Source organism: Myxocyprinus asiaticus, chromosome 47 (assembly GCF_019703515.2).
Source record: "Myxocyprinus asiaticus isolate MX2 ecotype Aquarium Trade chromosome 47, UBuf_Myxa_2, whole genome shotgun sequence".
Classification (NCBI taxonomy): domain Eukaryota; kingdom Metazoa; phylum Chordata; class Actinopteri; order Cypriniformes; family Catostomidae; genus Myxocyprinus; species Myxocyprinus asiaticus.
In genome coordinates, this window is record NC_059390.1 from 24,697,619 (window position 1) to 24,714,383 (window position 16,765).

A 16,765-nucleotide genomic window follows, 5' to 3' on the forward strand; every position below is an offset into this window, starting at 1 on the left:
CATTTATTTCAGTAATTCAACTCAAATTGTGAAACTTGTGTATTAAATAAATTCAATGCACACAGACTGAAGTAGTTTAAGTCTTTGGTTCTTTTAATTGTGATGATTTTGGCTCACATTTAACAAAAACCCACCAATTCACTATCTCAAAAAATTAGAATACATCATAAGACCAATAAAAAAAACATTTTTAGTGAATTGTTGGCCTTCTAGAAAGTATGTTCATTTACTGTATATGTACTCAATACTTGGTAGGGGCTCCTTTTGCTTTAATTACTGCCTCAGTTCGGCGTGGCATGGAGGTGATCAGTTTGTGGCGGTATGGAAGCCCAGGTTTCTTTGACAGTGGCCTTTAGCTCATCTGCATTTTTTGGTCTCTTGTTTCTCATTTTCCTCTTGACAATACCCCATAGATTCTCTATGGGGTTTAGGTCTGATGAGTTTGCTGGCCAGTCAAGCACACCAACACCATGGTCATTTAACCAACTTTTGGTGCTTTTGGCAGTGTGGGCAGGTGCCAAATCCTGCTGGAAAATGAAATCAGCATCTTTAAAAAGCTGGTCAGCAGAAGGAAGCATGAAGTGCTCCAAAATTTCTTGGTAAACGGGTGCAGTGACTTTGGTTTTCAAAAAACACAATGGACCAACACCAGCAGATGACATTGCACCCCAAATCATCACAGACTGTGGAAACTTAACACTGGACTTCAAGCAACTTGGGCTATGAGCTTCTCCACCCTTCCTCCAGACTCTAGGACCTTGAAATGAAATACAAAACTTGCTCTCATCTGAAAAGAGGACTTTGGACCACTGGGCAACAGTCCAGTTCTTCATCTCCTTAGCCCAGGTAAGACGCCTCTGACGTTGTCTGTGGTTCAGGAGTGGCTTAACAAGAGGAATACTGTAGCCAAATTCCTTGACATGTCTGTCTGTGGTGGCTCTTGATGCCTTGACCCCAGCCTCAGTCCATTCCTTGTGAAGTTCGCCCAAATTCTTGAATCAATTTTGCTGGACAATCATAAGGCTGCGGTTCTCTCGGTTGGTTGTGCATCTTTTTCTTCAACACTTTTTCCTTCCACTCAACTTTCTGTTAACATGCTTGGATACAGCACTCTGTGAACAGCCAGCTTCTTTGGCAATGAATGTTTGTGGCTTACCCTCCTTGTGAAGGGTGTCAATGATTGCCTTCTGGACAACTGTCAGATCAGCAGTCTTCCCCATGATTGTGTAGCCTAGTGAACCAAACTGAGAGACCATTTTGAAGGCTCAGGAAACCTTTGCAGGTGTTTTGAGTTGATTAGCTGATTGGCATGTCAAAATATTCTAATTTTTTGAGATAGTGAATTGGTGGGTTTTTGTTAAATGTGAGCCAAAATCATCACAATTAAAAGAACCAAAGACTTAAACTACTTCAGTCTGTGTGCATTGAATTTATTTAATACATGAGTTTCACAATTTGAGCTGAGTTACTGAAATAAATGAACTTTTCCACGACATTCTAATTTATTGAGATGCACCTGTATATATATATATATATATATATATATATATATTTTTTTTTTTTTTTTTTCTCGTATAAAGTTGATTATTTAAGAATAGTGTTAGTCTTGTAATAAATTAATAATTCATAAAAAAAATATTAATTTTAATATGATGTATTTAAGTTCGGCTTTAACACTGTATTGACCAATCAACCTCCAGGACCGCAGCTATCCATAAAAAGTCCTTCAAATCAAGATTAATGCATTCACAACATGCAAGCATATGTTATTGTGTGTGTGAGTTTGCATTTGTAATTTTGACTACAAGCTTGTTTTTTTCCACTAATTATCATATTTAAATGCCAATTAGTTGTATTCATCCGTTCGCCATTATTTTGGTAGATGTATTCAAATATTTGCTATTGTTAAAATAAAATCTGTGTCAGTATCTCCCATATAATCTTCTTGTTTGTTTGTATTGACTGTGCTGTCCATTGTTTTGTGTAATTAGACACATCGGGCTTTTCGGATGACCAATTTTTCGGTGTGTGTGTGTGTGATCAGGCATATCAGAGCAGGGGCTTCTGTAAGGATATGTGGCTTGAAGCTGTCAACCCGATCCAGCCTTCCGAACTCTGTGTCGCTTGTATCACTCAGGTCAAAGGTCGACTTCTCTGGCTAAGACTGGAAGGTAGGGATGAATAGAACCTGTACTATGTTTTTCTTTTCACCTTGTTTATTTCGTAGAACACTTTACAACACGTGACCTTGCGGTGAATACCATATAATAGACAATTCCGGCTTTATTGACATCTTATTAAAAGCATGTTGACCTCCTCTCATGTTTTTCAACAGGTCTGACCAAGCTGTTAGCAGACTGTATAGTGGATGTGGAAAGTATGGATATCTTTCCTGTGGGCTGGTGTGAAGCTAACAGCTATCCGTTAATGCCCTTACTGAAGACAGTCTGTGAGTGTCACTTACTGATGGATTCATTTCTGCCAATATATTTGCTTATATATAAATGTGCAGTGAAATTTACAATTCTTCAAAATGCAAAAAGCCAACTTCTATATCTAATAACTCCTAAAGAGAAAGCCTTTTAAATGTATAATATTGTACCATATTTTACACTGCATGTAACCCTGGGTTAACATCTTTTTAAATCTTCGGTCGAGGCCACATTTAACCTTGGGTTATGAAGTCCCGCTCCAGAGAAGCATTCGAATCACAGTCCCAAATATAGTGTGAAACGATGCGGTGCTAGAATTTTATAGAGAGTTGTTAACAACAGACAACTATTCAAAAACTACTTCAGTGTTTGACTTATTAAATACTTACGTTATTCAAAACCTTGCATGATTTGTTTAGATTCAGCTTCCAAGGGATGCAGTTAAAATGTTTTTTTTAATATATACTGTATATATATATATATATATATATATATATATATATATATATATATATATATATATAGCAAAGCAGTATTATAAATATAGTAAGTTTCAGAACACTTAAGCAGCTTGCACAAGACTTGGGTCAGGGCGTTCTGGATGCTCAGAAACAGTAAGGTAGCCTAAATAAAAAATAATCATGCAATATTCAAGCTCTTTTCATAAAGAGTTTTAAAATATTTCTTGTCGTTTTGTACTGTACTCTAAAGGACATCATTAGTAAGGTAAGAACATGTATGAAAATCACTACGGTTTTAAGTTGGACCTGTCATCGCAAAGACAGACTTTGCGTAAATGCGCATTGTGCAGTAATTATTGGCTGACGCTTCGAAAGGTCAGCGGCTGCAAGGTCAGAGCTGAAATTGTTTGAATTTTGACTAGGGCAATGGCGGCAAGGGTAATGCTGATGCTCCACTCTGTAGAGTTTAATGAATTTGGCAACACACATCATGTGGAAGCCCCTTTACGACAACAAGAGTTGCGCCATTTCCACAGATCGTTGCATGCTGCTAATCAATCTTGTAAATATGCAAATATGAAACGTAAACCCAGGGTTTACAAATGTACAGTGGCAAATCTCAAAATCTGATGACCCGCTATTAATTACTAACACAAGGTTACAAGTATGAATAGTGGGAAACATGGAACAAGATAACACAAAATTATGTTTAATGACACAGAGTTAACAATTTCAAATGTGAAAAGCCAATACATTTCTAGATTTGGAATCCCTGTTGTTTACATACAGCTAAGGTTGAAACCGAACATTCAATCCTTGTTACAAATTTGAACAAAGCATGATTTCGAAAAGTTGCGTCTACAGTAGATATATACTTTAGGCCTTTAATGGTACATGTAGTTGAAACTACTAGTTGGTAAAACATAAATTTTTCTCAACTGGTGGGTCGCGACTCAAAAGTGGGTCTGTTCGGATTGATTCGCGGACAGCAGGGAAAGAATAATGGCATGGCTCTACCTCCATTGAAAGATTTTCAGCGGCCATCCAGGTGAAAATTCAGGCAGTCTAGGCAAATTCAATGCAAAATGATAATCTGCCGTTCAGTTTTAAACACGATAAATATGCTTTTTAAATATGATTTTTGCATTGCGATTGAAGCCTGGTTTTCACACCAATGATCTGCTCTAATCTACTGTATCTCTGGAGTGCACACGCATCAACCGGGCTTCCCTCCATATCCTGCCGCAGACCACAACTGATGCCACCCATTTGAATTCTAGTGAGAATTTCCAAGTTTAAAGCACTATGGAGGAAGTCAACCCTCACAATACAGCTAGACAGTGCAATATTATTAACAGCACTGATGAGGAAAAGAGTAACAATGGGCAAATTTGCCAAAATAAAGGTTTTTCAAATTACATATGATCACCATACTAAAATTTATGACTATTTTACAGTGATAAGTCTGGTGCTCCAAGACTTATGGACAAATGGACAAAGTTTTCCTCCTGTGTAATATACAGACGTTCTCTTTGAATTTTGTTTGATATTAGGAAATAAACTGGATAATAAATATAATTGGCTCAGATACATAAATAGGCTCATCAACTTTTAAAACAGGAGAGTGAAAACTTCCTGTATCTTTTGTTGTTGAAATCAACAACAAAAATAATGTTATTTGATACATGCCCTTAGACTTGTTAACCATGAACAAAACTATGCAAGATAAAAGAAAATGCCGCCCCAGGATACATTAATTACAAGATACGTTTTTTACTATGTTGGGCCACCATTTGATGTCCAATGTAAAATCTGGGTCCCGAAGCAAAACCAGTTGACATCTACTGGTGTATTTTTATTAATATTTATCCGTTTGTAAACCAAAAAGCTAGCTTTTCTTCTTTAGTTCCAATACTCCCATCAATTACAGACTGCACTATTGGAGAACAAAATCTTTTTTTAAATTTTTTTTATGGAGGGCCAAATTACACAAAATTAAATCCTTAAATATTTAAAATGATTAAATTCATAATAAAGTCATAAAAAAAACTATAAAATCATTATTCACTAAATAAATCAATAAATGTAAATTCCATTATATTTTATAATGGTGCTCCATAACATATTAAACAAAAAAACAAACAAAAAAGTAGTCCATAGTAAGTGGAGACTCAGGAGGCGGAGCCGCAGGAGGTGGAGGTTCTGGAGATGGAACCACAGGAGGCAAGGGTTCAGGGGGCAGTGGAGGCTCTGGAGATGGAGCCACAAGGGGCAAGGGTTCAGGTGGCGGAGCTGCAGGAGGCAGAGGCTCTGGTGATGGAGCCACAGGAGGCAAGGGTTCAGGTGGAGGAGCTGCAGGAGGCAGAAGCTCAGGGGGGCAGAGACTCAGAGGGCAGAGCCGCAGGAGTAGGAGACTCAGGGGCGGAGCCGCAGGAGGTGGAGACTCAGGGGGCGGAATTGCTGGACAGAGATCAGCAGACTGGATGACGGCCGCTGGACAGGGATCATACTGGAAGTGGGTGGCCGATGGACACTGAACAGACTGGTAGCTTGTGTCTGACAGGTGCAGACCACTGGATTGAGCAACAGACTGCTCGACGGCTGCTGGGGACTGGACAGGATCATTGATAGTCACAGGGGACCGAACAGGCTCGAAAGTCACCGGGGTGGGATAGACTCATCAACAGCCTCGGGGAACTGGACAGGCTTTGGGAACCGGACATACACGAGGAACTGGACAGGCTCGTCGACAGCCTCAGTGGTCGGGATCGAAGGAAGCGACTGGGAAACGGCCTCGGTGGCCGGGAGAGCTGGCATTGACTGGGAAATGGCCTCCGTGGCCGGGAGAGCTGGCAGCGACTGAGAAAACGGCCTCCGTGGCCGGGAGAGCTGGCAGCGATTGGGAAAGGGCCTCAGAGAAGTCTTTATCCTTCTAGCGACCTCTAGTGGCCGCTAGGGAGAATGTCCCAAGTGTTAAAGTAACCCCGAAAATTAAAACGAAAAGACACAAAGCTCATGCTTACATAAAAAAATTAACCGAAGATAATGCTAAAATGAAAATGGACGCAAACTTGAAATACAAACCGGAATGGGACGGGACATTTTATTGATTTATTTAGTGATTTAATGATTAAATTGAAGATTTTATGTTGAATTTTTTTATAATTTAATTGTGTATTTAATGATTTATTTAAATATTTATTTGATGATTTCATTTTGAGGAATTTGTCCCTCCATGTTTGTGTTGTGTTCCAGGTCCACCTCAGAGGAAGATCGCTGTTGTACAGCCTGAGAAACAGTGAGTACACTGAACACTTCTGCTGTTAAGGCTGTTCCCAATAACCCTATGCAGTGCTGCTAGAAAAGTCTGGGACTTTTACCTATACATGTCATCCACGTGATGTCATGTGATGCAGTAACATCATGCTTTCAAATGGGCCTTGCTAATCTTATTTTAGAATATTGCCATAGAATATTGAAGGTTGTTGTTCTTTGTAATACTGTTTCAAGATTCAGCTTTCTATTGTTCTTGGTATCTTTATTTTAGTCTTCTGAAGTTCTTTTGATGCTCTCTTTTTATAGTCACTGTGGCAGTGACACTATAATATCATGCACAGGATTTCCATTGGATTATCCTAGTTTTCTTGTTTTTCAACAAGCATCAGCAGTTTTTTTTCTTACCAAGGAAACAATGATTGTCATAATAATTGTACATTATACCATACCATATAATGTCAGTGTCGTTGTAGAATAATATCAGTGCAAGTGAGAAATATCAGTCTTTTGATTTGTGGATATAAATGTTATTTCTTGAAGTGTTGAATAGATGTATGAACCAATTGATTGATTTGATTGATTGGTTGATTGATTGGTTGATTGGTTGGTTTTTAGGTTGGCCCCCTCCCAGCCAGCTGATGCTCCTCTTAACCTGTGCTCCTCCATCGCCACGGAAACAGGTTTTGCATATTTAATACATATTCAACCAATTATTTTAATGGACGTCATGCAACAATTGTTTTCACCAGTTGAATTGTGTCTGTGTAATATGGCAGGTTTGGTGAATGGAAAATACTGCTGTTCTCAACTCTATGTGAATCATCGCTGTTTCTCTGGTCCGTATCTCAACAAGGGCCGTATTGCTGAATTACCACTGGCCGTGGGGCCCGGCAAATGCACTTTAGTCCTTAAAGAGGTACCTTCGTCTTATATACAGTACTTGTGTTTATGTGTGTATACTGTATATGCAGCTATATACAGTATGTATTTCTGGATGTGTTTGCGTGTAGGTGTCTGTTTGTGTTTGTTTGCATGCATATGTAGGCTAGACTGTTAGTCACAAAGTGGCTTGTATTGATAGAGATGTGGTTTTCTTGCAGATTCTTACAATGTTAATAAACTCAGCGTATAAACCTGGCCGTGTACTCAGAGAGCTACAGATGGTGGAGGACCCACAATGGAACTGCCAGGAGGAAATCCTGAAAGCCAAGTATGAACACACACAAACACACATAAACATTGCTCATGTTCCCACATCTACTTCCATATACCAAGAGAGTGAAACATATATGTAAATTCTCATTAAAGCTGAACCGGAAACTTTTATCATGGCTTCATTATTTGCACCATTTATCATTACTTTTAAATGGCTTATATGTATAGATTTTACTGTTTAAGCATTGCCCAGAGCCAGACTGGATAAAAGTCCATTATAAAAATACAAATTATTGAATGTTTAAAACTATGATAATCTAAACAAAGAGTGAAATAAACATAAACCATTTTAATATTTGTGTGAAAATAATTCCTATTAATTTTTCAAAAATGTTGACTTGTTGCAGGTCCCACAGTTGCAGGGTCACTTCCACCACACTAATAATTTTACCCCGACATTTTTTTTTTAAGTTAGTGCACTTGTTATCCAAGTCAATAAAAAGTGAATTGCATCCATGAGATGAAATATGAGAGAAGTGATGTTTGAAAAAAAAAAAAAAAACAACATTCAGGGTCAAAATCACTTGTGAACAGAATATTTTATTGGGTGTCATTTCCAATCAAGCTGTAATTTTGCTAAATAGCACAAAATGTGGGATAATATAATTTAATTGTGTGTATTTATATAAAATATTAGCTATGAAATTAGTCTTAGCAAGACAAATGAGGGGGCCATTTTATTTCAAAAACAAAAAATGTAGGTCCCACTTTATTAGGTGTCTTTAACTACTATGCTCTTAAGCATTTGATACAATGTACTTATTATGTAAATATGTGTTGCTGAATTGTACTTACATTTAAAGTACCTGCATTTAATTACATTTGCAGTTACACTTGTAACCTTACCCCTAACCCAGTGGTTCTCAATTTTATTTGGTCACGCCCCTCTTTGAAACAAGAAAAACTTTCACGCCCCCCAAAAAAATTTAATCAAAAAATGATTGAAATATACAAGATAAACAGCATTGTCTTTCGATTTTATTTCACAAAAAGTTTTATTTAAAAAATACTATGAAAGCTAAATGAAAAGTTACACTTAATTGAAAAAGGATGTGAATGAATGAATGAACATTTGTCACAATGACAACATTGTTCTGTTAATTTATGCATGCTTTGTGTTACATAAATTCATTAAACATTTTAATTAAGCCTGTGTACTTTCAATACATACAAAAAAAAATTATAAAAATGTATACTGCTGCAGGACAAACTGCTGAACACTGGACAATAATTTACCCATGATAAATGGTACTGAAAAACTCTAATAACCACTGAAATAAAAATGGACCTGAGACCAAAGCCGTCACGTGGCGTCCCTGGGTAAAAGGTCCACCAACTGTTCTTCTCCACACATTATATGTTATTGAAGGGCTGATAGCGGTCGTGGAACACTCTCTCTGCCAGACGATCGCCCGCTCCTGCATATCTCCCCATCATAAAATTACTTCGCGCGCACTCACACCCATCTAAAAAAAGTCATTCATATCACTCGTGCCTTATATTTAAATTCTTCTGAAGCCATTTAATAGTGTTGTATGAGGAACAGACCGAAATTTAAGTATCAATTAATCTTCTCCCATTTGAAACTGGTGCACGTGAGACATCTTTGTTTACGTAAGCGCAGCTGTGAGCGCACCTGACACTGACTAAACACTTTGGGATGTGGAAAGCTCCATGCAGGAAGCACTGCGGTGCCTGGCGAAAGTTTAAACAAGGCAGGAGAAAAGGTAGAGGAGAAAAAATCACGCACATTGGTTCTTGGGTGTATTGTCACAAATTTTTTTGAATGTGTGAAAGTGATTTTCCGCGCCCCCCCACAATACCTCCGTGTGCCCCACACTTTGAGAACCACTGCCCTAAACCAACCCTTACCCTAAAAGCTAACTCTAACCCTAATCCTAACCATAACCTTACCCCTACTCCTAAATCTACTGGTACCTCAACCTCAGCAGCAGCAAATGTGAATCTTGTGTGAATTTTGCAGAACGACATGTAGTTACACAGTACATACATTGTATTGTGTGTATTTTAATGTAAGTACATAGTAGTTAAAGACACCTAATATAAGGTGTGACCAAAATTGTAATTCCATCAGCATCATTTCCACACACAAAATCAAAACTGACCATATTTAATTTCTGAATACACATAGTCCCGGAGTCTTATTGTGCACGATTAATCCATGCACATTATTCAGAAGAAAAATAAAACATTTTGTTTGTAAACTTTTAGTAAAATGTCATAACTTGCTCCACCTCTGAAACGACTTTCCATTTCGGCTCATTATCCCATAGATTCCTGATTGATAAAATCAAGCTCCGCCTTACATTTGTTTTTGTTTATTATTATTATTTTTAATATTTATATTTTTTGAAGAGCTGTTGAAATGATCACGTTAATGCATGCAATTAATTTAAAATGTTTAACGTTCAATAGTTTTTCTTAATTGCGATCAACACATTTACGATATGACATTTCATTCAGTTTGAGTTCGGAACACTGGTTGGAATAGGGCGGAACCTTTGTGATGTGTCCATCACTGATGCACACAATGACGCACACTACAAACACACACAACAGTGATTCCGTGTCAATGATCAAGTGATAGAGAAAGGACCTTATAACCGTATTTTTGGTAAAAAACAAACACAGATGATACCTATGAAAAGCCGGTGCTACGCTGCACTTCCAAATTATCGGACAACTTGGATAAAGTATTATTTACATGTGCAGTGCCAGCGCTTAAAGCCAAACAAGTCATTTTCTGCAAGTGCTTTTCATGTGGAGTTCAAAACTGTGTGAATCATGTGAATGTGAAAGTGGATATATTGTGGAGGATGAGAGTTTAATTGATTTATTTCCAATTGTAATGAATACTTACCTAGTTTTTTCAGTTAGTCAACCTCCCACTTATACTTTGGAAAACGTTTAATGTTACATGAATTGGTGCTATTTTTGTGCATTTATCTGCACTATATTGTCTTTATATTGTGTAAAACTTTATTTGGAAAATGTTAATGAAGCATTATTGTTACATATTATTTTATTTTCTAAGAAGGAAATAAATGCATTTTGACAGGAAAAGAAGTATATATATATCAAATTTGAGCACTTTCTAAATCTGTGATTAATCATGATTAACTATGAAACATTATGTGATTAATCGCGATTAAATATTTTAATCGACTGACAGCACAATTTCTTTGTTAGTAAAATAACCTCTTTTACTCAGAAATACTTAACACAACGGAAGTAAAATGCCATTTCATGGGGCCTGGGTAGCTCAGTGGTAAAGACGCTGGCTACCACCCCTGGAGTTCACTAGTTCATATCCCAGGGCGTGCTGAGTGACTCCAGCCAGGTCTCCTAAGCAACCAAATTGGCCCAGTTGCTAGGGAGGGTAGAGTCACATGGGGTAACCTCCTCATGGTGGCTATAATGTGGTTCGTTCTCAGTGGGGCACGTGGAGTGTTGAGCGTGGATGCCGCGGTGGGTGGCGTGAAGCCTCCACACATGCTATGTCTCCATGGCAATGCGCTCAACAAGCCACGTGATAAGATGCACGGGTTGACGATCTCAGATGTGGAGGCAACTGGGATTCGTCCTCCGCCACCCGGACTGAGGTGAATCACTCCGCGACCACGAGGACTTAAAAGCACATTGGGAATTGGCCATTCCAAATTGGGAAAAAAAGGGGAACCCCCCCCCCCAATTTAAAAAAAAAATGCAATTTCATGTTGACTTTAAATCCTGTTATCATAATGAGTGCCATACTTTCCTTCATTTGCATATTGATGTTTTAAAGAATAATTGGATAATCTGAATAATTATTGTGGTTTTTATTTAAAACAGCTTGCTTTTTATTGACACTGATTTGAGAAGTATGACTTCTTTGACATATGACATACTAGCCCAACTAAAGAAAAAAAACAACAACATCATCATCCACAACACATCTGGAGGTAAAATTTTACTGGGAAAATTATTATGAAACCCAAAACAACTCATGAAACATACAAACCTAAAACATACAAAACAAACTAAACATATAACATTTAAATCCACTGCTAAATTACAACCGATAAAACAAATGTGTATGTACAGTATAATAGTCATGTGCAAATGAGCTAAATGTGTTAAATATAAAATTTTCGTTCTGTTCTACTTGAATATTATGAGGTGGAGATTTGTACCTCGAGGAAATTTTTTTTGCTGTGTGCTTTCTAGATATAAAGGGAAGAGCTATCGGTCCACCATGAGGATTGTTCGAGTAGCAGAAGAAGTGTCAGAGTTTTGTCGTCGAGTCTGTGAGAGACTGCAGTGCTGTCCGAATCTTTTTGGCCCAATGCTCGTTTCCGACAAGTGTCCTGAAAACTGCTCGAGCCAAACCAAGACCAAATACAGTGAGTCTGAATTACTCGTCTCTGGCAATGAAAATTATGTTTATTCTAGCTTGGAATTAAAATGAAATGGTTCACAAAAGCAAGGTATTATCCTCTCCACAAACACACAAACAGACACACATAGCTTTTGCTTACTGTCAATAAACCCTTTTTTGTGTACATTCATGCCTATTGCAGCATATTATAAGAAGAGGAAAGTTGGCCGACCAAGTTTAGGGGAGAACACCCAGGACGGTGACATGACCAAACCACTACGCCGCAGAAAGAAACGCAAAGCCATCTTTGTCCAGAAGAAAAGACGCTCTTCTGTTTTAGGATACCACACCACAGAATCACTTCAGGTCTGCCAAATCACACAAAACCACTCATTCAAAAACATTCATGAACTCTAAGGCCAGAACATTCTTTGTGCAAGTACTTAAACGCCAAAGTGAATGCTTGGCTAATGCATTGAAAGTGTGTTATTGCGTAACTGTGGCGGTAACCACCTCAGTACTCAAGGGGGCGATAGCGTTACCTTCAAACTCCGTTCCATTAAACCAGATGTGTTATTATTCAGATAGCAAGCTTTAAAAAGTTTATAGCAGTTTAACTGAAAGATAGGGCTGCAACTAACAATTATTTTGATAATCGACTAAACAAACTAATATTAGAATGATTAATCGACTATTTAGGCGATTATTGCAACTGTTAATCGGTTGTGCCTTGAGTTAAGAGGTCGCATTAAATATTCGCCTACTAACAGTAAAGAAAAGCGGAAGAAAGGTTCTTAAAAATACCTTTAAATGACCTTTACTGAATTATAGGTAAAAAAAAATTTATACTTGGGGGGATCTGTGAAGCTTAATTTTGTAAAAAAAAAAATACAGTGCAAACAAATCATGTATTAGTCTTTTTTTTCTTGTTTCCAGTAAAATATCTAAAACATCTTTAAAACAAGAGAAATTTGCCTGGGAACCAACACTGCATAGGATATTTAGACTTGTTTTCAGAGAATTTAGTGTATTTTGCCATACTTCTCCAGCAGATTTTATTCACTGGTTTTTCACTCGTTTATATTTAAAATATCTTCTTCCTCTCTGGCTTCAGCACTCTTCTGGTTAAAACACATCATCATTAGAGTTTTAAATGATCTCATGTTACTTCTCATGGGATCAAACGACTAATCGACAACAAAATGTTTTTGAAAATTCTGAAAATATTCAACATTGTTGATAATGTCCACTAATCGTTTCAGCCCTCCTGAAAGATAAAACAGACTATAGAAGCCAGTTTACGTTAATGCGCGCAATAGCTTCCCCAGTGGCAGTGCTGAAAATGCAGGGTGTGTTTGCGTTGGTCAATGAATTGTGCTCTGACTTATTTTGGAATGCAAGAATGCATAAATCAAGCTTGTGTAACTAGAAGTGTTTGTGTAACATGTACTAAGTATTTTTTTTGGCCTAAGATCTATACTAATTTGGCATGACAGTTCCAGCGACAACAGATCGAAGGCTGTCATTTTAACATTTTAATGTAGTGCGATACATTTAAAAAGAGATAACCTATTATAAAAATAAATGCAATTAATCATGCCCCCTCACTGTATGTAAATTCTGTAATAAGGAATTTCCATGCTTTTGCGAGTCGCAGTCAGCAGGGGGCAGTCAGACATTAGCAAAGAAGGTATTAATAAGGTTTTAGTTCATCACACCTGCAATAACATTTCAGCGTCAAACAATTTGTCTGTACCAACAAATGTGTTGCAATGTGACAGCCAATCAGAACGTATTTGCCATTTAATATACGCATGTAGAGCAGGATTTTTGTCCAATGAGTTGTTGTTGGTGGATGCTGCTGACCAAAAGAAACCAATCGACTACAAAATGTCCTCTTGTTGTCCTCTCATTTTATCTCATTGCAAGACGCAATTTTTTAGCACTTTGTGCCTAGTTAGGACACATTGTAACACTTGTCCTGTGTCTTTATAGGATAGCGATTTTTACTATGACGATGAGGAAGATTATTTTGGGGAGTCGGGCAGTGAGGAAAGTTCCAGCTCACCCCATGAGCAGGCCCCTGCACACTCCTTCAAGGAGGCCCCGAGGAGAGGAAGACCTCCACGACGTGCTGCTCTTCAGCGCAGGGCGACACATCCAGGGCCAGAGGCCACAGACAGGTCGTCTCCCCGGAGAACCACGCGTTCAGTATCCTACAACCAGAACCAGACGGCCAAACACACACACACGAAGGTGAAACACCCAACCATACAGTCACAGATATGGCCATCCACAGAAAATTCCTTCATATAACACATAACTTAATTTTTTTTTATGTAGGCTTGTAGTCAAATCATATGAGCATTAAGCATGTAGAGGATATGCTGTAAAAATGGCTGTTTCATTGTTTTTGTGTGCATGTGCAGGCAGAGAATGTTGAAGAAGAGAATGACCAGCTGGTTTTAGAGAGAAATCCTTTGGAATGGAGTGTGTCTGATGTGGTTGACTTCATCACATCCACAGATTGTGCCTCTCTCGCCAAGATATTCCAAGAGCAGGTACACAGACAACTCATGTGCAATGTGACTTTTTAATTTTGGGTTGGGGGCTTTTAGGGTATCCCTCATATTAGTTTATAAAGATCTAATTGCCTCAGTGAGCAATTCTTACTTAAGAATTCATAGATTTTGATTTATATTTGTATTGTTTATTTATTTTAACATTTGTACATTTAGTTTTATCATTATTATTTATTATTTCAGGTTATATTTTGATAATCAACTAATCTAACTAATATTAGAACAATTAATCGACTATTTTGGCAATTATTACAACGATTAATCGACAATTCAGCTTGTGCCTTGAGTTAAGAGGTTGTATTAAATATTTGCTTACTAACAGTAAAGAAAAGAGGAAGAAAGGATCTTAAAAATACCTTTATATGACCTTTACTGAATTACAAATTATTTAAAAGAAAAATAATTCAGGTTATATTGAAAGGCTAACTAGTGAGGAGTACTGTTACGACCAAGTAATCATACTGTACATATATCGGCAAGACATCTACGAAGTAGGGCATTATTTGGAAAGCATCTTTTTCTATTTAAATCATATCATTTGTGTACAAACCAATGCTAATTTTTACACAGATTTTGAACACTTTTGTCTTTTGATGAAAATGTCCTTTAAATTTAGTCAATATTTTGTATGTCTTTTTCATTCATTTGTCATATAAATTATAGTAGTCTTATTTTTATTAATGTGCATGACAAAAAAGTGTCAAACTGTAACAGTCGAAACCTAAACTAATTGTTACTATATTAAAAACGTTTTAAAGAAAAAAATAATAATTTAAACGTACCTGAAAAAGGGCAAATCCCTGCAATAATAACAGCATATAATGAGTATAGTGAAGTTTTAGCTACTTAGTTATGCTTTTAGAGACTACATTTTCTGTGTTTTAGTGACTGTTTAAGATGTTGTGGTAAAAACAAAATCAAACATTTATGCTAACACGCATGCCCTTTTCTCCTTTACCAGGACATCGATGGGCAAGCTTTGTTGCTGTTGACCCTTCCTACAGTTCAGGAATGTATGGACCTGAAGCTCGGCCCGGCCATCAAACTCTGTCATCAGATTGAGCGAGTCAAAGTGGCCTTCTACTCCCAGTATGCTAACTAAGCTAACTGTGCTAACACTGCTAGCTTACCCAGAGGCCTTTGTTTGGCGGATGTGTAAAGTATCATTCCATCATCACATAACCTCAGGTTGGCTACATACTGCATTTTGGAGGATTTGCAAACCAACTCTGCTGTTCGATTATTTTCACGTTGTTTGCCTTTAATACGGCATTTCGTCCTGGAACATGTAATATTTTCTGCTTAGTGGGCAAGACTGTCAAAGAAGACTTAAACCAAACAGTCTAGAGGAAACTGGGAGTTCAGAATTTGCAACGTTTTCAAGAGAGTCAGAATGAACTTACAGTATGAACATAGACAATGTTGATCTCCATGCGAAGCAAAACATTTAAAGGCAAACAAATTGGAAGTCATTTAAACTGTGAAAAATGTCCTCTGATCTGAAATTTGATCAGTCTTTCAAGACCAAATTATATTTATAATGGAAAAGTATATATGAATTATTGACTTCAGAAGTTAGCTAATATATTTGTAATATTTATTTTGCTCTGATAAACTGTTTGTTTTTTTTGTTTTTTTGTTGTTGTTCTTTTTTTATGTTCAAGAGTTATGAATTCAACTCAGGCATTATGAATTCACTGGCTTGAATTATGGAATTTGATTTATTATCAGGATTGAATTTGATGTTGGCATGTTCTGTCAGCGGCTGTATGTTGTGTAAGCGGGCATGCTTCTGTATGCACACATACAAATCATTGTATTAGATAATATTTTTAAACTTACATCAGATAAGTACTTGCCTGCTGTTTGCTTTCTAATCAACACTTAATGTGTTTCTCTGAAATACAAGGGCAAGTGGATTTTAAAGAGCTGCCTTTTTTCATGGCCTGTCTATATTTTATGTAAATGTAACTTTGTTCTATGCTAAATGGCTGTGTTTTATATATATATATATATATATATATATATATATATATATATATATATATATATATATATATATATATATATTGTTTTAATAACTTTCATAGTGGTATTTTTTTTACTTTACCGTTGCTTCATGACACTTACTTGATCTTCACAAGTAGATTGTATTAAAAGTTTATTAATGGCTAGTGAAATATTGTCTTCACTGATTGAAATGTCACTTTAGTTGAAAATGTCCCTTTTTTTTCTCTCTCTCTCCCCTTTTCTCTCCAATTTGGCATTCCCAATTCCCAATGCGCTCTAAGTCCTCGTGGTGGCATAGTTACTCGCCTTAATCCGGGTGGCAGAGGATGAATCTCAGTTACCGCCGCGTCTGAGACCGTCAGGCTACGGTTAGTTTTCGCTTTCAGGTAAACTACTGTAACGGCGGAGCAA

At 37.2% G+C, this 16,765-nt stretch overlaps 1 protein-coding gene across 3 annotated transcripts in view; it reads left to right on the forward strand.

The window, feature by feature from the left end:
• Nucleotides 1–16,477, forward strand: part of LOC127436716 (scm-like with four MBT domains protein 2) — a 70,046-nt gene extending 53,569 nt beyond the window's left edge. For all 3 annotated transcript variants that reach the window (XM_051691026.1, XM_051691027.1, XM_051691028.1), the window contains 11 exons: nt 2,045–2,171; nt 2,336–2,449; nt 6,149–6,191; nt 6,785–6,849; nt 6,946–7,085; nt 7,270–7,379; nt 11,612–11,787; nt 11,965–12,128; nt 13,758–14,018; nt 14,192–14,323; nt 15,306–16,477. In XM_051691026.1, the coding sequence (XP_051546986.1) occupies nt 2,045–2,171; nt 2,336–2,449; nt 6,149–6,191; nt 6,785–6,849; nt 6,946–7,085; nt 7,270–7,379; nt 11,612–11,787; nt 11,965–12,128; nt 13,758–14,018; nt 14,192–14,323; nt 15,306–15,446 (1,473 nt within the window). In that variant the 3' untranslated portion in view covers nt 15,447–16,477. The remainder of the gene's footprint in view (nt 1–2,044; nt 2,172–2,335; nt 2,450–6,148; nt 6,192–6,784; nt 6,850–6,945; nt 7,086–7,269; nt 7,380–11,611; nt 11,788–11,964; nt 12,129–13,757; nt 14,019–14,191; nt 14,324–15,305) is intronic.
• The last annotated feature ends 288 nt before the right edge of the window (nt 16,478–16,765 follow it).